Genomic DNA, 21,885 nt, shown 5'->3' with positions numbered 1-21,885 from the left:
TGTTACACCCGTATTCAGTGTAACATTTAACATGTTGTTGCAGCTGCCCCTGCATCCCCCGCTGTGACAGCAGACCAGGGATCTTCTCCCTGTGTCTTCTGCCACAATTCAAAAAAAGATGCCCACCTGGTCGCATCACTCATTCCCAGTGCTCAATGAAATAGTACTCAATGAGGTAATTCATTGAAAGTTCCTGTTTGTAACTGAATGCTTGTATGAGGTACAAGCACACAGCTTACACACAGTCTGCAAGGGCTCTGCATAGTGTCCACGATCTGCTGATCATGGGTGCAATGCTTTGCAGGCTTCCAATAAATAAATAAATTAAAAAATTAAAAAAAAAAAACAAACTTTTTTTTACCTGCAAATGTGTATTTTTTTTGAAAAGATGAACTTCTCCTTTAAAGTGGTATTAAACCCAAAAACAAAAATACTGCAGTTTACCAATGCGCAAATGTGGTGGTTGCATTTGCGTTTTAAATTTTTAATGCTTTCTTTTTTCACCTGGTGATCCGGCGAAAAACACACTTCCTGTCTTAGGGTGTATCCGCTTTGGATAGAGGCACAACAGAGACATTCTTAGACAGCAGCATTGTCAATTTGGAAAGAAGGCTGAACTCCAGCTAACACATTTAAGCAGTTTGTAACATTTGGGATAAAGATTCTACATAAATAATAAAATCTGATTATTGTAAGCACCCCTGTCAATGTTTATGTTTTAGCTTAACTATCTAACTGCCACTTGTGCTGGACAGCTTGTTCTGTTAAGGAGAAATTGTACTCGCTATCAGTTCAGCGATGCGGCGTTCAGGAGCTCCCCGCCAATATCTTTAAGCGGCCAGCTTCCAGGTATTGATTGCAAATTATTCCTGAATTTCTACAGTAAGCTTGCGTATGTGCAGCTCACTGTCCAGGGGTGGACAGGCAGGTTGGTATGTTTAATGCAGAAGAGACAAACCAGGTCTCTTCTGCATTAAAAATCCTGCCTGTTTGCCCATTTTCATTTTTTACATCAAGTTCCATTTTAAAGAAAGTTGAAAAATAACAGACTTTCTGACCAGCTCAAAAAAAAGCTCACGTGACCTGCCATTGCTGTTCTTCCCAGATCGGAGCACTACAGCGGGAGGGACTGAGATGCCCCTGCTAGTGTTAGCCGGAAGGAGGAGGGGGGAGAGCAACGGGAGGTCATGTGAGTGCCCAGCGGCGCTGTAAAATAAAGCATTTTGCGGAATAATAATTAAAAAAAAAAAAAAAAAACAATAAAAAAAAAAACACATACTGCACATTATATCTTCCTAATATTTTTTATATATATATATATATATATATATATATATATATATATATATATATATATATATATATATATATATATATATATATATATATATATATATATATATATATATATATATATATATATATATATATATATATATATATACACACACACACATACATACATTATATCTTTTATAGTGGAGATGGATAACATACAGAAGCCCAAGCTGACAGGCATGGAGGGAGGGGGAGAGAGGAGAGACAGCAGGATGACGGAGTCACGTAACCTGACCATGGTAATTAGGGATCAGCAGCCATGTGGTCAGCACACGGGAGAGTACAAGAACAGGCAGGATCAACCAGTCCTTGGATGTCCTCCCACATGTCCCCTGGGGAGCGCATCAGGAGACCTCTGACCGCTGTGTCCTTGGACCAGCTGATCACAGATTGGAAAAAGGGCCAATCACAGCAGCCCTTTACTATGTTAACAGCTGTGTCCAATCACAGCTGGTCACATGTAAACAGACTTGCCAGTTATTGTGATTCTGCTCTTTACACGCTGTCTGTGTGAAAGAAGGAGAGCCAATAACCGGCAAGTCTGACAGGGCGCAGTGCCCATTAGTGCAGCCTCATCAGTGCCCATAAGTAAAGAAAAATTAATTATTTGCAAAATTTTATAAGAGAAACTAAAGCCGCGTACACATGAGCGGAATGTCCGACAGAAAAAGTCAGAAGGAAACTTTTTATCTTCTATTCCGATCGTGTGTAGGCGTCATCGGACTTTTTTTTCAAAAATTCTGACGGACCTAGAAATAGAACATGTTCTAAATATTTCCAACGGAACCAATTCCTAACGGCAAAAACAATCGACTGTATGCTGTTTCGACGGACCAAAAACGACACATGCTCTGAAGCAAGTACGAGACGGAAGCTATTGGCTATTGAACTTCTTTTCTAGTCCCGTCGTAAGTGTTGTACATGACAGTGTTCTTGACGGTCAGACTTTGGGTTGACCGTGTGTAGGCAAGACCGCTTGAATGGAATTCCGTCGGAGTTCTGTCGGAGAAACTTTCGGAGTTTATTCCTAAGGCAAAACCGGTGGTGTGTACAGGGCATAAGAATTTTTTTTTATTATTGCTTTCAAAATTTTCGGTCTTTTTTTTGTTTGTTTAGCGAAAAATAAAAAATAATGCTCTATTAGTCTAAAAAAAAAAAAAAAAAAAAAAAATGAACTACCGTATATACTCGAGTAGAAGTCGACCCGAATATAAGTTGAGGCCCCCAATTTACCACAAAAAACTGGGAAAAACTTATTGACCCGAGTATAAGACGAGGGTGAGAAATGCAGCAGCTACTGTAAGTGGAAAAAGAGGGTCAACAATGCCCATCTGCAGCTGCATACCTCCCTGTGTCCTGTGCAGCCTACCTGTATCCTGTGCATGTGCCCTGTGTCCCTGTGCAGCCTACCTGTGCAGCCTCCGCGTGGCGATCTTCCATCCTCCGATCAGTGTGTGATAATACCATTCGGCGGCCATTCCACTGTTCAAAAGCCGCGCCTCCTCCTCGTCTGTGATAGGCAGAACACTCCATTTCCCAGCAGTCAGCGGTCAGCCTATCACGGACATTCTCTCATTCTCATACCACGGACGAGGATGAGAGAATGTCCGTGATAGGCAGTACACTGACTGCTGGGAAATGGAGTGTTCAGCCTATCACAGACGAGGAGGCGGCGCAGCTTTTGAAAGCTGGAATAGCCTCCGAACTGTATTATCACACGCTGGCCGCTGTCTGTCTGCATGACACGCTGATCATGTAGGTAGACGGCGGTGACTCGAGTATAAGTCGAGGGGGGTACTTTCAGCCTAAAAAAAAAAAGGCTGAAAATCTCGACTTATACTCAAATTTAGTTTGGGTACAGTGTTGCATGACTACGCAATTGTCATTCAAAGTGTGAAAGCAAAAAAATCGGCCTGGGCAGGAAGGGGGTGAACGTGCCTGGTATTGAGGTGGTTAAAGAAACATTGTCACTTTTCCCTGCATGGACAGGTTGGCAATGTATGTGCAAAGGCCATCCCTGATCCACTTTTACTCACTTTACCTGTGCTCCCTTGCAGTTAATTCCTCCTTGGGGTGATGTCACTAACCCTGGTCATGTGACAGCTATTGGCCACTAGGTCCAGACACTACCACAGAGGAGCAGGTCACATGCTACTCTAACTGATCGGGTATTCTGGCCAGCTGTGAAGGATCACAGGTCATGGGCAAGGTTTTCTTACAATGAAGAGAAAAACCCAAGAAGACCCATATTAGAAAACCAAGAGTAGCATTTACAGTGCCTTGCAAAAGTATTCACCCCCCTTGGCATTTTTCGTGTTTTGTTGCCTCACAACCTGGAATTAACATGGATTGTTTGAGGATTTGCATCATTTAATTTATGGAACATGCCCGCAACTTTGAAGATTTTTTTTTTTTTTTATTGTGAAGCAAACAACAAACAGGACAAAACAGAAAAAGTCAATGTGCATAACTATTCACCCCCCTAAAGTCAATACTTTGTAGAGCCACCTTTTGCGGCTATCACAGCTCCAAGTCACTTTGGATAACTCCCTATGAGTTTGCCACATCTTACCACTGGGATTTTTGCCCATTCCTCCTTGCAAAACTGCTCCAGCTCATTCAGGTTGGATGGTTTGCGCTTGTGAACAGCTATCTTTAAGTCTGACCACAGATTTTCTATTGGATTGAGGTCTGGGCTTTGACTAGGCCATCCCAACACATTTACATGTTTCCCCATAAACCACTCAAGTGTTGCTTTAGCAGTGTGTTTGGGGTCATTGTCCTGCTGGAAGGTGAACCTCCGTCCTAGCCTCAAATCACACAGAGAGTGGTACAGGTTTTACTCAAGAATATCCCTGTATTTAGCACCATCCATCTTTCCCTCAACTCTGACCAGTTTCCCAGTCCCGACTGCTGAAAAACATCCCCACAGCATGATGCTGCCACCACCATGTTTCACTGTGGGGATGGTGTTCTTTGGGTGATGTGATGTGTTGGGTTTGTGCCAGACGTTTCCTTTGATGGCCAAAAAGTACAATTTTAGTCTCACCAGACCAGAGCACCTTCCTCCATACATTTTGGGAGTCTCCCACATGCCTTTTCACAAACTCAAAATGTGCCATTTGGTTTTTGCTGAAAATAATGACTTTCTTCTGGGCACTCTGCCATAAATCCCAGCTCTATGGAGCGTACGGCTTATTGTCCTCCTATGTACAGATACTCCAGTCTCTGCTGTGGAACTCTGCAGCTCCTCCAGGGTTACCTTAGGTCTCTGTGCGGCCTCTCTGATTAATGCCCCCCTTGCCCGGTGAGTTTTGGTGTGCGGCCGTCTCTTGGCAGGTTTGCTGTTGTGTCATGTTCTTTCCATTTGGTTATGATAGATTTGATGGTGCTGTTTTATAACCTAACCCTGACTTGTACTTCTCAACAACATTGTCCCTTGTTTGGAGAGTTCCTTGGTCTTCATTGCAGTGTTTGGTTAGTGGTGCCTCTTGCTTAGGTGTTGCAGCCTCTGGGGCCTTTCAGAAAGGTGTGTATATGTAATGACAGATCATGTGACACTTAGATTGCACACAGGTGGACATCATTTCATTAATTATTCCACTTCTGATGGTAATTGGTTGCACCAGAGCTTTTTATGGGCTTCATAACAAAGGGGGTGAATACATACGCACATGCCAATTATCAGTTTTTTTTATTTCTGAAAAATAGTTTTATGTATATATTTTTCTAATTTTACTTCACCAACTTAAGACTATTGTGTTTTGATCAATCAAATATAATTCAGATTAAAAAAACATTGAACTAAAGGCTGTAACGTAACAAAATAGGTAAAAAGCCAAGGGGGGTGAATACTTTTGCAAGGCACTGTATGACGATGAAGAAAAATGCAAGTAATTGAAGCTAAGCTAACCAAAAATGCATATATACACACACACACACACACACACACACAGCAATCTCTGTATAATCTGCTTAAGATTTACCACCAATTATGCTGTGTTAAGGCATAAACAAATATTTGTTTTATCCCAATCAGGAAGGTCATCACACAACATAGATGTTGGCACATATAAAAGGAGATTTTACAATCTCCACACACAAAAAAAAAAAAAAAAAAAAAAAAAATCCTTACTGGTCCCAGACTATCTTCCAATTTGTCCTTTGCTCTTGGTTTCTGTGGGCTGAGGATGGAGATCATTTCTTTCTTCATTTGCTGCAGGACTTTCTTCAGTTCTGCGTTCTCCAGCATGAGCTGCTTCTGCCGCTGTTCATAATCACCAAGCAGAACTTTGTACATCTCCTCCTCATTCCTGAAAGCAGAAACACATTGGTACCATGTACCAAATACTCTCTCACCAGAATTCTGTTTACAAACTGCCAAACTTCTTTAGGCTATACTTCTCTTCTGGATCACAGGAGTGCACTGTGATCTGCACTCCAGTGACCCAGATTCAGCCAATAGAGGGCTAAAGTCTGCTGTCAACTGATGCCACAGTGCAGGTCCAGAATCTGCAGGGATCCAGACAATGTGGGCATTTGCCCAGATGGCCAATTGGCAGCTTGCTAAGCCTCTCAGCAAGCCGCTGAGAGCCTAAGCCAGCAGCTCCCGCCCCTCCAAAGCCTGTCATTTCAGTGAACGTCGGAGGGCAGAGCAGAGAGCCGGTGACTGACAGTGACTGCTCACTGGAGACCAAGAACTGAGCAATCAAGTGATCACTCTGTTCTCGGTCTTAGAGCCGGCGGGGGATCGATGCTGCATTGACATAGGTGAGAATGTGGTTTTTTTTTTTCCCCCCATACTTCTCTTGAGGTTTTGGAGGCAAACAATTGTCACTTTACCCATATCAGACAGTGGTACTTTTTATATACCATGTTCCCAAATACAAAACTGCTGGAATGCAATTGGTTACTACAACTAATACCAACATGCTCATTGAGGCCCTGATTTTCTACTCACTTGGCATCAGTTTTATTTGTTCTCCAAGCCATCCTTTTACCATCAGCTCGGCCCACATAATTCAGCACATCGATGGCTGCAGGATCAAAAGAAAAAAAAAAAAAGTAAGCTAGGGGTTCAGCCACCAATTCACCAATACCCATATACTAACAATGATCTTAACGTGCATGTCTGGGCATAAGGGAAAACCTATTCAGTACATATCTGAAATACATGTACAGTTCCCTATGCTTTATCCTTTTACAAAATGCGTAACTTAACGTCATGTCTGGACTAAGTGCATTTGCTGCCCAGGAAGAAGGGAGAGATTTGTGTGCCTATTTCAATAGAAACTAAGCTCCTAGCAACTGCCCCAGCATGAATTCCATGAGCCTGGTGATGTCACTAAGTAATAAAAGCAGTTTCTTGTTACAGGAGAAGGTACCTAAACATACAGTTTAAGATCCAAATATACCTTAAATGCAGAACTCCGGGCAAAAAAATAACTTTTTCCCCATGTCCTTGTTGCTGATCTCCTACCTTCACCAACTATGTCATCCATGTTCTTCTGAGCTCCGTAGTTTCCCTGTAATAGGCTGCTGATCTTGCTGAAAAACCGATTGCCTGGTGATTTGCCGTTTTTTTTTTAACCAAAAATATGTAGAATAATACGTATCGGCCTAAACTGAGGAAGAAAATAGTGTTTTTTATATATTCTTGGGGGGTATTTATTATAGCAAAAAGTAAAAAATAATGCGTTTTTTTCAAAATTGTCGCTCTATTTTTGTTTATAGCGCAAAAAATAAAAAACGCAGAGGCGATCAAATACCACCAAAAGAAAGCTCTATTTGTGGGGAAAAAAAGGACGTCAATTTTGTTTGGGAGCCACGTCGCATGACCGCGCAATTGTCAGTTAAAGCGACGCAGTGCCGAATCGCAAAAAGTGCTCTGGTCAGGAAGGGGGTAAATTCTTCCGGGGCTGAAGTGGTTAAACAGTAAGAAATTTCACAAACTTAACTGTTTAGTGTGTGTGGAGGGGGGAATGAATACTAATGGGGGATTTTTTGAAAATCCCGGAGTTCTGCTTTAAGGTCACACATTTCATCAAACCACTCATCACTGTACATTAGTAGGGTGACACTCACATATTTTTTTGTCTTTCTTATCCATCACCAGCTGGTACAATCTCTCCTTCAACTTGTTGTATTCTCTCTCCCTCCTCTTCATGTTGTGGTTGTGCTGTGTGGAGCGGCTGGCAATAATGTTCTGCAATTTCTGAACCTACAAAAAACCAAGGATAAAACAGCTTTTAAATCATGCAAGCATAAATAAACATATCATTTCATCCATTGTTTGGCTATTGTGGGGAAGAATTAGAACCCCTGACAAGTTTATATTGCTGTTGCCTGTTATAGCCAACAATAAAAACACATTTTTTGTACAGCAGTTAAGAGTTGGAACCTGTCAGCTTATTACTGATTGAATTACCAATACAATTTCCCTCAATTTCTTGCCAGATAAGCCAAGCGAGGGAAAATCTCCCCAGTTAAAAAGTAGACCAGCAACAACATTAGATCACAGACTAATGTATAAAGCAGAACAGGACATCTAATCGTGAATCATTTGATCCAGCAACAAATGCTGCGGAGGAAAATAAAAATTCATGTACAAATTAAACGACCCACCACATGTGTGATCGGTCAGATCACACTGCAAAATGTCATGTCTGATTCATCCAAAATTTGGCATCCAAGCTGAATCATGAAGATGGCAACAGCAGCTGCCACAAGAACTACAGCCCTTGCATTGCTGCAGCTTTCATCTCAACCATTCGCTATTCATGGGGAAGCCGGCTACCCACAAATGCTGGAGATGGCCCATACATGGCTAAAAGATCTGCAGAAAATTCTGCTGTATTCTAGGCAACGGTAGCCATATGATAGTAATCTAAACTTAGGGAAAGTGTAATGCCGTGTACACACGGGCGGACTTTGACCGGACTGGTCCGACGGACCAAATCCGGTGGACAATCCGACCGTGTGTGAGCGCCATCGGACTTTTTCGGTCAAAAATCTGACAGACTTTCGATTTGGAACATGTTTCAAATTTGTCCCACGGACTCGAGTCCGGTCGAAAAATCCGCTCGTCTGTATGCTAATCCGGACGAAAACCCACGCTAGGGCAGCTATTGGCTACTGGCTATCAACTGCCTTATTTTAGTCCGGTCGTATGTCATCACGTACGAATCCGTCAGACTTTGGTGTGATCGGCAAGTCCGTTCGTTCAAAAGTCCGTCGGACCAGTCCGGTTGAAAAGTCCGCCCGTGTGTACGCAGCATTAGTCTTATAGATATATATTGAAGCTGAAAGCTAGAACATACCTCTAAAAACTTTGTAACCATCATTTATGGCTCACATGGGCCATTTATCTGTACGAGAAGGACTCCATGAAATGGAGAAATGAAAATATACACTTAGTTATCCTAAGGCCCCTTCCACACTATTGCGACTTCAAAGTTGCACGATTTTAGGGAATGCCTGTGTAAACTTCAGGTATATGGACCTCAACCTGCATGAAAGTACCAAAGTAGTACAGGGACCACACACACATATATATATATATATATAGATGGGAAGAATTTCAAACAAAAATTCTTGGGAAAAGGTCTGTTCTTTTTTTCTAATCATTCGCTGGGTGAAATGGTCATTTTAGACAGCAGTGACAAGAAAATTCAAAGGAGCAGAATGGAACACATTTCTAACTATGTGGTTTTCATTCCAAAATCAAAATGTTAAAAGCAAACAAAATCTTACAAACTAACAAAACGTTCTGAGAAATTTCATATGAATTTTTCTAAGAAAGTTTGTATATCCACCCATGGCCAGCTTTACAAAGCAGATATGGGGACAGAAGTCTTAAAGGAGAAGCCCAGCCTGAGCTTTTTAGGCTGGGCTTCTCCTATGGGAGACAGGAGTGCAATTCGTTTTGCTCTCCTGTGACCTGTTTTCAGTGCAGAGCAGTCTGAAGTCCGCTCTCCGCTGACGTCACTGGAATCAGTGAAGGCACAGCGTCACCCCGACAATGGAAGTATGGATCCGCCAGCTGCCTGGACTGATGGCAGTATCAGCGAGCCACTGAGATGGCTGTTCCCCACCCCTCCACAGCTCAGCGCTCCAATGAGTGTGGAGGAGCAGAGCAGGAGAGATGCTGACTGACAGTCAGCAGCTCTCTGTTCAGGGAGGTGAGAGAACCGAGCCATCGGCGATGTTCGATGGCTCGGTTCTCAGTGCAGAGATGCCGGGGGACAGCTGCAGCATCCGTCTGATGCTGCATCCACCTAGGCAAGTATGAATATACAAAAAAATAAAACCATACTTCTCTTTTAAGTCTAGTACACACTAGAATCCCCCCCCCCCCCCTTTTAACCTAGCGGGCTGAACAAAAAACAACAGATCGCCGTACTAACACAAGCAATGTTAGTGCAGCAATCTCCCATACTGTGCCTTTGGATTTCTGACAGGGGGAATCCAACCCCTCACCCACAAGAGATCACTGAACAGTGCTGAAAGTGACTGTCTGCCAGTACTGATCATATGTGGATCAGATGCTGGGTTTTCCTGCATGTCCATTCATGAGACCAGCTTCTGTTGAACAGACAGCTGTACACACAGGCTGAAAGCCTGACGACTTCTGCCGAACCAGCCAATTTAGGCCCATGTGTATAAGGCTTTAGGAGGAGCAAATGCTGGCTAGAATTCCTGGAGACCCCTACAAACTATTCAAGCCAGGACACTTCACTCACCTCCTCTTTCTCATTCTTCAGCAGCTGCAGGAGGCTGTTATTCTTGCACAGCTGCTGTCGTTCTTTTTCCAGAAGAGCAGCATTCTCTCGCTTAGTCACTTCAAGCTGATCCTAGAACATTTAGGAACACTTGTAAACCTGTAGTGTTTGTTTTATTTTTAAATACATATTAAATCCGATGAAACATTTTTCATTTATACTTTGCACGTCAGAAGTCATAGTTGATTGTGTCACATATACACATCCTGCTTCATGCTTTTAGAGCTGCACTAGAAGACTGAATGCTGGAAGGATACTCCAATCTCTCAGACTCCTTTCACTCTGAGTCACGGCCATATTAGCGCTAAAGCGTCACTCGTTTTAGCTGCGCTTTAGCACTGTTTAAGCGCCGCTTTTAACCCCCCCCAGTAGCGGCCGAAGTGGTTAAAAGCGCCAATGTTGTGGCGCTTCCGAACCAATTTTCAGGTGTTTTGGAAGCGCTGCCCATCCATTTCAATGAGTAGGGCATTTTGGGAATGCTGTATACACCGCTCCCAAACCGCCCCAAAAAGGTGCTGCGTGCAGGAATTTTTCTAACGTCCTGCAAGCGCACGGCCCCGGTGTGAAAAGTCACACTGAAATGAATGGGAGCCGCCTCAGTGTGAAAGGGATCTATGTCAGCTCAAATAGTAAAACAAAACAAAAAAAAGCAAAGACAAACACGGACCCTGCTCAGCCCACCATGTTCTTACCCAGCCCTTGCCTCCTGCCAATCCCCCGCATCCATTCCTTGCTCAACTACTGGGACAAATAATAATTCTTTGCAGATCCAGAGAATAAAGAGACCTCCTTAAAGCTGTTGTATACCCCGCTTGGTGATTTTTACTTATAGGCAAGCCTATAATAAGGCTTTCCTGTAAGTAAAAAGAATATCTTCTAAACCTGCAGGGTTTAGGAGATATTGACCCTGCTTGCAGCCACTGACGTCAGCGGTGCATGTGCTCTGCAGGTCCGGCGTATGCTGCCGGAAAAAAAAAGGGTCCCGAGCGCTGGAGCCAGTGATCCCAGAAGAAAGCGCTGAAGGAACTGGTCAGCTCCCTCAGAGGTGACCAGGCGGGGGCTTCGTTCTAAGGCAAGTAATCCATAATGTGCTAGCATGCGATGCATACTAGCACATTATGCTATGGTCTTGCAGGTTTTTTTTTCAGTGGTTTACTACCGCTTTAAATCAAGCCAAAATTATGATTTTTCAGGATTTCGCACCACATGTGCAGAAACAACAAAGTCAAGAAATGGCTACAACAGCTGCGCCTTCAATGCGCAATGCTTTATCCTGTAAAGCTGCACGGAGTTGCAAAAGTTGCCATTCACTTCTTTGAATCACCGAGCGCTGATTGGCTAGACCAGCCTTTCAACCAGGGTGCCCAGGCACCGTGGGGTGCCTTCAGGTTTCTTCAGGGGTGCCTTGGCAAAATACCTAAAAATTGTCCAAAAAGCTGTATAAAAAAGCAAGTGGTTGGATCAAGCCTGCTTTTAGTTACACAAAGCAACAGGTTTTCATTGTGCATCATTACAATCTTCTAGCCTCCGGCATCCTAACAACCAATGATGTCATTGGTTAATAAGGAGGCCGTTGGGCACCTGCACGGCATCCTTTGTCCCTCTGTCAGCACTGGGGTCACATTAGCAGAGTGAGGGAGAGAAACTGAGGGAGAAGAGAAACATTGGAGTACTAGTCAGTACAAGTTTGCAAAGGCGTATTTGCTTTGGAAGAATAAATCACCTCTAATGTTGGGTGTCCTACGTGTGTAGATGTTGCTACGAACCGTTTTTGCCGTCGGAATAAACTCCAAAGGTTTCTCCGACGGAATTCCATTCAAGCGGTCCTGCCTACACACAGTCAAACCAAAGTTCGACCGTCCAGAACGAGGTGATGTACAACACGTACGACGGGACTAGAAAAAGGAAGTTCAATAGCCAGTAGCCAATAGCTTCGTACTTGCTTCAGAGCACGTGTCGTTTTTGGTCCGTCGGAACAGTATACAGACGAGCGGTTTTCCCGATAGGAATTGGTTCCGTCGGAAATATTTAGAACATGTTCCATTTCTAGGTCCGTCAGAATTTTCAAAAAAGAAAGTCCGATGAGGCCTACACACGATTGGAATATACGATGAAAAGCTTCCGTCAGACTTTTTCTGTCGAACATTCTGCTCGTGTGTACGCAGCTTTAGTGTCATTTTTTACATTTAGGATGGGGTGTCTTGAGTTTTTGCATCATTTTAAAGGGTGCTTTGATGGAAAAATGGTTGAGAAACACTGGGCTAGACAGCCACTACAATGAGTGATTTCTGCCTGTTATTGTGGCTCTTTTCTACTTCATATGCATTCTGAATCCATACTTTTAAAGGCCTTTTTTTTTTATCAAGCTCTACAACTCATTGCAGTTTAACATCCGCCTGAACTGTCCTCTTGGCGGCAGCAGCACTTTTCCTCTTGGATTTTGCAGCAGAGGACTTATCCTTTCAAGTCAAATGGAGCTCACTTAACCTGCCAGTTTATGGAATCCTTTTTTTTCCTTGCTGGAAGTGGTTAGTCATTTTCTCGATATACACCTGCTACCTTCGGGAACCGTGCAAGTTCCTGCTCCAATGTTGTCCTATCTTTGTTGGTTTTCTACTTTTTTGTTCTATTGCTACAGCACCCTGACCCATTTGCTCCTCCTTGCAGATTTTGGATGTGTGCCCCCACCTCTTCATCTCCCGAGCACCATCTTCTACACAGCACAGTGTTTGATACAAATGTCTATCTCCCATAGCAGGTCATGCAATTCAATTTTTGTCCTGAAATGTATGAGGTACTACTGCATCCTTAAAAAGGCAATCTGTGTTTGATGCTCTCATCTTACAAACCCACTCTAATCTGTCTCTTAGAGACACAAGCCACTAGTGAGACCACTAAATTTCTAGAAAGGTGTTGCATCCTTTCCATCTATCATTCAAACTACTCTTCAAATATAAGATGTGTCTCCCACTTTGGTCTGCAGGGGCACTAGTTTAATTTGCGAGCAATTATAAGTGAACATTACATTTTTTTATAGTGCAGACTGTTATAAATGCGACGTGTTGTATATGTAGACACTACACATGTAGTGTCTACATATACAACCCCCATTCATACATCGGATAATTTGCCGCTTACGGCACTGGTCATGGGGAACTTTATTAAGGTCTTTGATAAGACCGTGGACTCCCACCTCCCAAACTTTCCGCCCAAGGTACACAAATTCATTTCTGTAATTTATGTAGGGAAATGGGCCTTCGTGATCCACGGCCTACAGTGTATACAAAACCTCAATCCCAATTCACTGGCTACTCCAAAACCCATAATTCTCTGTCCCGTAAAGACTTAGCTTTGGGTTCTACTGAACTCCTCCCCTATCTTGCCTCCATTGATATTCAGGCCAGTGGAATTTCTGATCATTTTCTATTGTTACTCTTTGCTACACTAAACTGCCACGTTGGCGTTGTTACGTAGAAATCAATCACATCTGGCTTTTTCCATTTCCCTCATTTCCTTTTTTGGAAAGGAAATGAGGGAAATGGATACGACTGAGACTGATACGGCACCTCAACCTTTGGTGTAAGATGCTTTAAAGGTATATCTTTGGGACCTTCTTATCAAGGTAGTCAGCACTATTAAAACTACTAGCAGGTGTGAAGTATTTGGGGCCAGCAGGGTGGTACTTTAGGCTATAGCTGCTTATAGCCAAGATCCTTCCCCAGGTAACCATGCCTACTGGCTGGATATGCAGACTAGGCTGCAACAATTGATAGCAAAGAAAGCACGCCAGAAACATTTCTTTCAAAAGCTCCTTTCATGGGTAAAGGGAGAACAGACGGGCAGGCTCTTAGCCAACATTGCCCACTCCCAGTTGACCATTTCCCATGTGAGCCATAAAGGATTCCATGGGCTGCAGTCATACCAGCATGGCTACTATCCAACAGACCTTTAAGTCAAAGAGTTGTATACCTCCAAAGCTGACTATACCAGTGTTGAATTGCAACACTTCCTAAAATCGCATTTCATTGCCCACTCTTCCCCCAATGGATAGAAGCATACTTAATTCCTCTTCAACTCTGGAAGAACTTGAGTTCTGGTGGATCTGATCAGATAGCAGTCAGGTGTAAATGGACAAGTGGTCTGTTTACATCTGACCACCCATAGAAGAAAGAAGGCTGTGTCTGTGTCCGCTCTGCCTAAGCAGAGTGGACATGGACCAGCCAACCACATGCTCAGCGGACAGATTCCCTGCTAAGCAGGCGGTCTCCAACAGAACCCGCCTCCTTTGGAAGGGGCCTTACACACTTTGTGAAGTTTTGGAAAGTGTAAGCTTTCCACTTACCTTAAGTTTGCTGTGATTACTCTGCAAATACTCCAAGTCACTATTTATTTTGAGGATTTGTGTTTCCACATCTTCTCTCCTCCGCAAGTCTCTTGTGTGACGTTGGAGCAGCTCATGGATGCAGTTCAATATTGACACCACATGCAACCGTCTCCCGCTGCCATTCTTCGATACGGTTTGCAAGGACGGAAAACCCAAAGTCTTCAACTCCTATTGAAAAAACAAAGCCAGTTTATAGCAAAGCCTTTAGCGAAATGTGGCCCCCTAAATTTAAAGTAGATTTACAGGAATAGAAAGGTGGTCCAATCTGGCTCTACAGAGAAATCTGTCCCAAAGTGAATCTGCATGTTTGAAGAAAGTTTTGACGGCAAGGTCTTGCATGCACATAAAGCCACCATATCATCTTGAGAGAGCTTAAGAACCCAAACCCTTACATTCAGTGAACCAAGACAAATGTGATCTATCCTTTCACGCATGATTGCTGCTTTTAGAATGGAGTGGGACATTTACAATATTGGAATATTATCAAATTGTGCAAAGAAGAAGTACAAAAATGAAAAAAACTGGGTTGCTGCGGTTTCTAAATGGTCTATGTACTCATACACCATATATATATATTTGTTGTAAACAGGAGCTGAGCTTACCCTTACCCAATATTATAAAAATACAAATCCACTCAATGAATTCCATATATCCAATTGTGACAATAAACTGCAATAAATAGCGAATAAAGTGCATAAAGTCCAGCAAAAAAACAAAAAAAAAAACAAAAAAACAAATCCCAAAGTGACTGTGCAGCCATTTGTATTCTGGTGAAGATACCACAGACGGTGGATTGGTGTGAAGCAGTTTTGGATGCACAGAGCACTTTTTGTGTAAAAGGTATCTTCAATACAAATTCACTTTGGAATTAGCATTTTTTGCTGAACTTATTGCACGTTAATGTTTTATATGCACTTTATTTGCCATTGGTTGCACTGTAATGATTACCATATATCCAATTGTGTCAATAATTGAGTGGATTTGTATTTTTATAATATTTATTTAGGTAAGGGTATATGCAGCTCCTGTTTACAACAAATACATTTACAAAATTAATTTACACAAATAAGTGCAAATCAACAGGTTCTAAAAAACCATGCAGAGTGTAGTAAAGAAAATTCTCTTTCACAATAGATTCAAGCAGGCCAGTTTTAAAACATCTCAAATGGCTCCAACAAAAGTCAGACGCTACGACCACCCCCACACTTGCCACTCACATGCACAGCACTCGATCCTTTGCAATTCAGTTTTTCAGTCAGCAAAGCAATGCTTAGATATAGTCTCTCCAAGCAGACCAGGAGATACAAGTCATTATCCTGTGGAACTTCCCACCATCAGATATAGATTAATGACCCTGGTGGAGGGCCAGGGTCATTATAAAATTATCAGAGGTACCCATGTCTCTTTAGATCCAAAATTTTCTCTCCTAGGAATAATCCTGGAAGAAGAAACCCTCCCTACTGAAATGCATTTAATGTGGACGAGATCCTTGTTTCTGGCCCGCAAACTTATCTTGCAAAAACGGATTACTACATACCCAACATTTTTACAATGGTTTGAGGAGCTACATTTAAATTTACAGAGAAAGGAGCTCACCTAAAAACATAGGGGTAGAGCTGCACGAATCTAGATAAAATGAAAATCACGATTTTTTGGCTTAGAATAAAGATCACGATTCTTAATGATTCTCACGGCGTAACATCTTTCATGTTATACATAACTAACTGTTATACATGGGCTAACTTTAACCACTTCAGCCCCTGAAGATTTGGCTGCTGAATGACCAGGGCATTTTTTGTGATTCGGCACTGCGTCGCTTTAACTGACAAAATGCGCGGTCGTACGACGTTGTACCCAAACAAAATTTACGTCCTTTTTTCCCCACAGAGCTTTTTTTTGGTGGTATTTGAGTGCCTCTGTGGTTTTTTGTTTTTTTGCGCTATGAACAAAAAATAAAAAGAGCGACAATTTTGAAAAAAAAAAAAATACAATATTTTTTACTATAATAAATATTCCTTAATAAAGAGTATATTGATTGGTTTGTGCAAAAGTTATAGCGTCTACAAAATAGGGGATAGTTTTATGGCATTTTTATTTTTTTTTTTACTAGTAATGGCGGCGATCTGTGATTTTTAACCGGGACTGCGACATTATGGCGGACACATCAGACACCTTTTTGGGACCATTGTCATCTATACAGTGATTAGTGCTATAAAAATGCACTGATTAAAGTATAAATGTCACTGGCAGGGAAGGGGTTAACACTAGGGGGCGATCAAGTGGTTGTGTTCCCTAGTGTGTGTTCTAACGGAAGGGGGGAGGGGACTGACTAGGGGAGATGACAGATCGCTGTTCATCCTCTCTATGAACAGACGATCTGTCACTTCTTCCCTCAGAGAACCAGGATCTCTATGTTTACACACAGGGATCCCGGTTCTCACCATGTTACGAGCGATCGCAGGAGCCCAGCGGTCATCAAGACCACTGGACACTCACATCGGCACCGGGAGTGAATTGCGGACACGCGCCCCTAGTGGCCGCCAGAGGGTGCAACGTAACATAACGACGATTTGCGTGGCCGTGCCATGTTGGCGCAGTACAACTGCAGCGGCTGGTCGGCAAGAGGTTAAAGTGTATTTTTTTTCCCCAAAAATTGCATTTGAAAGACCTCTGCGCAAGTACATTGTGACAAAATATTTTATCAGGGCCTCTGATAAAAAAAAAAAAATTATATATATATATATATATATATATATTAGGATTTTTTATTACAGCTTACCTGTAAAATCCTTTTCTTTCGACGGACATCATGGGACACAGAGGTCCCGCCCCTCTTCTAATACACCTATACTGCTTTGCTACAAAACTGAGGTATCCTTGGAAGGGGAGGGGTTATATAGGGGGTTGAACTTCCTGATTAGGGTGTGACCAGTGTCCAATACCTAGTGATACCCTATAACCCATCAGTAATTACTGTGGCTCTGTGTCCCGTGATGTCCGTCGAAAGAAAAGGATTTTACAGGTAAGCTGTAATAAAAAATCCTATTTATATATATATATATATATATATATATATATATATATATATATATATATATATATATATATATATATATATATATATATATATATATATATATATATATATATATATATATATATATATATATATATATATATATATATATATATATATATATATCAGGATTTTTTATTACAGCTTACCTGTAAAATCCTTTTCTTTCGACGGACATCACGGGACACAGAGCCACAGTAATTACTGATGGGTTATAGGGTATCACTAGGTATTGGACACTGGTCACACCCTAATCAGGAAGTTCAACCCCCTATATAACCCCTCCCCTTCCAAGGATACCTCAGTTTTGTAGCAAAGCAGTATAGGTGTATTAGAAGAGGGGCGGGACCTCTGTGTCCCATGATGTCCGTCGAAAGAAAAGGATTTTACAGGTAAGCTGTAATAAAAAATCCTATTTTCTTTTCTCGGACATCACGGGACACAGAGCCACAGTAATTACTGATGGGATGTCCCAAAGCAATGCCAACTGAGGGGGGGGAATCACAACCAAGTAGGGTGCTATCAGACCTGAGGACCTTGTACCGCTGTCTGCAGCACACTACGCCCAAAGGCGATATCCTCATGCCTTCTCACATCCACCTGATAGAATCTGGTGAATGTATGAACTGAAGACCAGGTTGCGGCCTTGCAGATCTGAGCCATAGAGGCCCGGTGATGCACTGCCCAAGAAGCACCAATAGCCCTTGTGGAATGTGCCTTGATCTGAAACGGGGGAACCTTCCGTTTCAAACCGTAAGCTTGAATAATCAACTGTCGAATCCATTTAGAAATGGTCGCTTTTGACGCTGCCTGTCCTCTATTGGGACCCTCCGGCAGCACGAACAAGACATCCGTCTTGCGAATCTGAGCAGTTGCCTCCAGATAGGTCTTGACTGCTCTTACTACATCCAAAGAATGTAATGACCTTTCTTCCGAAGAACAAGGTTCTGGAAAAAAGGAAGGTAGCACAATGTCTTGGTTTAGATGAAAATCTGAAACCACCTTCGGTAAAAAAACTAGGATGAGGGCGCAGTACCACTCTATCCTTGTGTATAATCAAGTAAGGCTCTTTACAGGGAAGAGCTGCTATTTCTGATACTCTTCTAGCAGAAGAGATAGCTACCAGGAAAATTAGTTTCCTCGTCAGTAAGACCAAAGGAATCTGACGTATTGGTTCAAAAGGTTGTTTTTGTAACACCGATAGAACCAAGTTCAAGTCCCAGGGGTTTAGGGGCGCCTTAACCGGAGGATTAAGACGCATCACCCCCTGTATAAAGTTTCGGATCAGAGAATGCGAAGCAAGCGGCCGTTGAAACAACACTGATAAGGCCGACACCTGGCCCTTGATGGTACTCAAGGCCAGCTTCATCTCTAATCCTAATTGTAGAAAATCCAGAATTCTACCTATGACATATTTCCTGGGATGCCAACCCCTGGATTCACACCAGGATACATAAGCTTTCCAGACACTATGATAAATCATTCTGGAAGCTGGCTTCCTTGCCTTGATCAAGGTAGATATGACAGGACCTGAAAGCCCACGATTTTTCAGAACGTGGGATTCAATAGCCCACCCGTCAAATCTAGCATTTGTGAGGCAGGCTGGAACACCGGACCTTGAGCTAACAGGTCTGGGTGTATCGGTAGGGTCCACCGGGAACCCACCATCATCCCTGCTATTTCTGCTTATCAGGTTCTTCTGGACCAAACGGGGGCCACCAGAAGTGCCGACTTCCCTTCTTGCCTGAGTCTGCGAAGGAGCCGTGGCAGTAGCAGAATGGGAGGGAATGCATAAATCGGTGAGAGCCGATGCCACGGAATCACCAACGCATCCGTCCTGCCTGCAAGAGGATCCCAGGCAACCGGTAGGAAGGATTTCCCCTTCTGTAGGTTTTCGGGTATGAGCCATCAACTGAGGCTCTGACGCATCGCATGCGATAGGTGCATTGGAAAGTTTAATGCCTGCACCTTCCTGTTCCAGGTCAACAGAATACTGTGTTACAACAGTTCTGCTTGGAACTGCGCATAGGGAACTGCTTCGAATGAAGCCACCATCTTCCCCTGCAGCCTTATACAACGGCGGACAGAAAGACCCTTCTTGGCCCTGACTGTCAGAATCAGCTCCCTTAGAGCAGTGATCTTTGCCTGCAGACACTTCAGTTAAGCAGGAAAACTGGGCACATATAGGCCTGCATCTCTGATGCCTATTGATATCAGAAATTCTCCTCCCTGCAGGACGGAGATTACTGTCTGAATTGATTCCAAACGAAAGGACTGCATCCTTGGGAATCGTTTCAGATCTCTCAAATCCAAAATGGGTCTGTCGTCCCCATTTGGTTTTCGGACCATAGAAAGATTGGAACAAAGTCTCAATCCTTGATCCTTTGTGGGAACCCCCACAATGACCTCTTGTGACAAAAGTCGCTTTATCGCTAGAAGGAGCGACTGCTTCTCTTCTGGCTTTCTGGGAACACCTGATCTGAGGAAACGAGGAGAGGGACATTCTTGGAACTCCAGTCTGTACCCTAAGGTTACCGTGGAGATCACCCATCTGTCCTGGAAGTCCTTCTGCCAGGGCCCTGAGAGCTGCAGCAGTCTTTCCCCCCACTCGAGCAAGCGGGGCGCCCCTTCATGAAGAGGTCTTAGTGTCTTGCTTAGAAGACCTTTTCCCCCAGGATTTCTTGTGTCCCTGGGGTTGACTCTTGTTTCTTGCCCCATACGGAGGAGACCCTCGTGACTGCCTGGAGGCTGATGCCCCTGGCGCTGGGGAAAGAGTCCGTTTAAAAGAGGGACGCTTACTCTTCTTCTTATCAGGTAAGAGAGTGCTTTTCCCACAGGAGATCATCTTGATATAATTATCCAAGTCCTCTCCAAACAACCTTTCACCACGGAAGGGAAACCCAGCCAGTAGCTTTTTACATGGTGCTTCGGCTGACCAGTTTTTCAACCATAAGATTCTACGTATATGCACCAACCCAAGCAAGAGGCGAGAGGTTTGCACGATAGAATCTCTAATGGCATCAACAGCATAACATAAAGCCGCAGGAAGGTTAGCAAACCCCTGGGCCTGCTGTTCAGGTAATACTTTGATGACCTGCTTAACATGGTCTCTTAAGTATTGACAGACTCCAATCGCTGCTACTGCAGGTTGGGCCACTGATCCTGCTAAAGAGAACACATCTTTCAATAAGAAGTCCATCTTTTTATCCACAGGATCTTTGAGCATCTGAGCGTTGTCTACAGGACAAGTCAGATTACTATTTACAGAGGAAATGGCCGCATCAATGGCCGGTATTCCCCACCTCTTAATAAACTTTTCTTCCATAGGATAAAGTGTAGAAAACTTTTTCGGCGGAAGAAATCGCTTATCTGGGTGATCCCACTCAGAATAAAGCAGCTTTTCAAGTAAATTATGAACAGGAAAAGCATGTGCTGCTTGGAAAGGTTTCAGTGACCCCAAAGCAGAAGAGGTTTCTGTAGTAGTTTCAGGTAGGGACAACTTAAATGTGGAGCGGACCAAACCAGTGAGGATCTGCACTAAGACTTTCTCCTCTTGGGAAGTCGCAGAGGGTCGCTCTCCACCTGAATCCTCCGAAGAGGAATCATCTGTCCCATCCCGATCCTCTGAAAGGGATTCATCTCCTTTATCCCAGAGCTCCTCTGACTGAGGGTCTTGGGAAGCAGAGGAAGGCCTTGTGCGTTTTCTTTCACTGCGTGAAGATGTAATCGCGGCCATTAGCTTTTTCTCTAATCCAGAAATGGTTGAGGAAAAAACTTCTTGTGTAATGTACACAGGGGCTGAAGTGCCGGCAGCAGATGTAGCCCCTAACCCCAATGGCTCTCCCTGTCCAGCTGCCCCTGGTCCCTCAGGAGGGGATGGTGTAGCAGACAGGGGGTCCTCAGAACCTGAACGAGACCCCCTAGTGCCTCTGGTTCTTGGGGTGCTTGAACCTCTTCTACCCATAGTGCAAGGCAACAAGGTGTGAGGTATCAAAAGCGAACACTGACTGCTGAGCGATGTAGTCTGGCTAAAAGCCTTGCTACCAAATGCCCAGTCCGGTGTTCTTTAGTAAATGCAGCCTAGGGGAATGCCTGTGTCCCACCTTACATGCGACTGTCAGTTCTGTGTCTCTCCAAAGCTCAGAGCACCTGTACAGTGTGCTTTAAATGGCCATGCTTTCTGGCACTGTGGGCGTCTGGGCACGCTGACGCTGTGCTGACGCCCCGCCCCCCCCTCGTTTTTGAAAAACGAGCGCTTCCCGCGCGAGCCGACCCTTTCTGACAAGCCTGAAGGGAGGCTGGGGTTG

General features: G+C 43.4%; 1 protein-coding gene across 3 annotated transcripts in view; it reads right to left on the bottom strand.

Moving 5' to 3' along the window:
- Nucleotides 1-21,885, bottom strand: part of SSX2IP (SSX family member 2 interacting protein) — a 69,962-nt gene that overhangs the window by 14,661 nt on the left and 33,416 nt on the right. For all 3 annotated transcript variants that reach the window (XM_073593632.1, XM_073593630.1, XM_073593631.1), the window contains exons 4-8: nucleotides 14,461-14,670; nucleotides 10,080-10,190; nucleotides 7,423-7,558; nucleotides 6,299-6,374; nucleotides 5,474-5,651 (exon numbers count right to left, since the gene is read on the bottom strand). In XM_073593632.1, the coding sequence (XP_073449733.1) occupies nucleotides 5,474-5,651; nucleotides 6,299-6,374; nucleotides 7,423-7,558; nucleotides 10,080-10,190; nucleotides 14,461-14,670 (711 nt within the window). The remainder of the gene's footprint in view (nucleotides 1-5,473; nucleotides 5,652-6,298; nucleotides 6,375-7,422; nucleotides 7,559-10,079; nucleotides 10,191-14,460; nucleotides 14,671-21,885) is intronic.

Source organism: Aquarana catesbeiana, linkage group LG07, assembly GCF_042186555.1.
Source record: "Aquarana catesbeiana isolate 2022-GZ linkage group LG07, ASM4218655v1, whole genome shotgun sequence".
Classification (NCBI taxonomy): Eukaryota; Metazoa; Chordata; class Amphibia; order Anura; family Ranidae; genus Aquarana; species Aquarana catesbeiana.
This window is presented reverse-complemented; position numbering and strand designations above follow the sequence as displayed.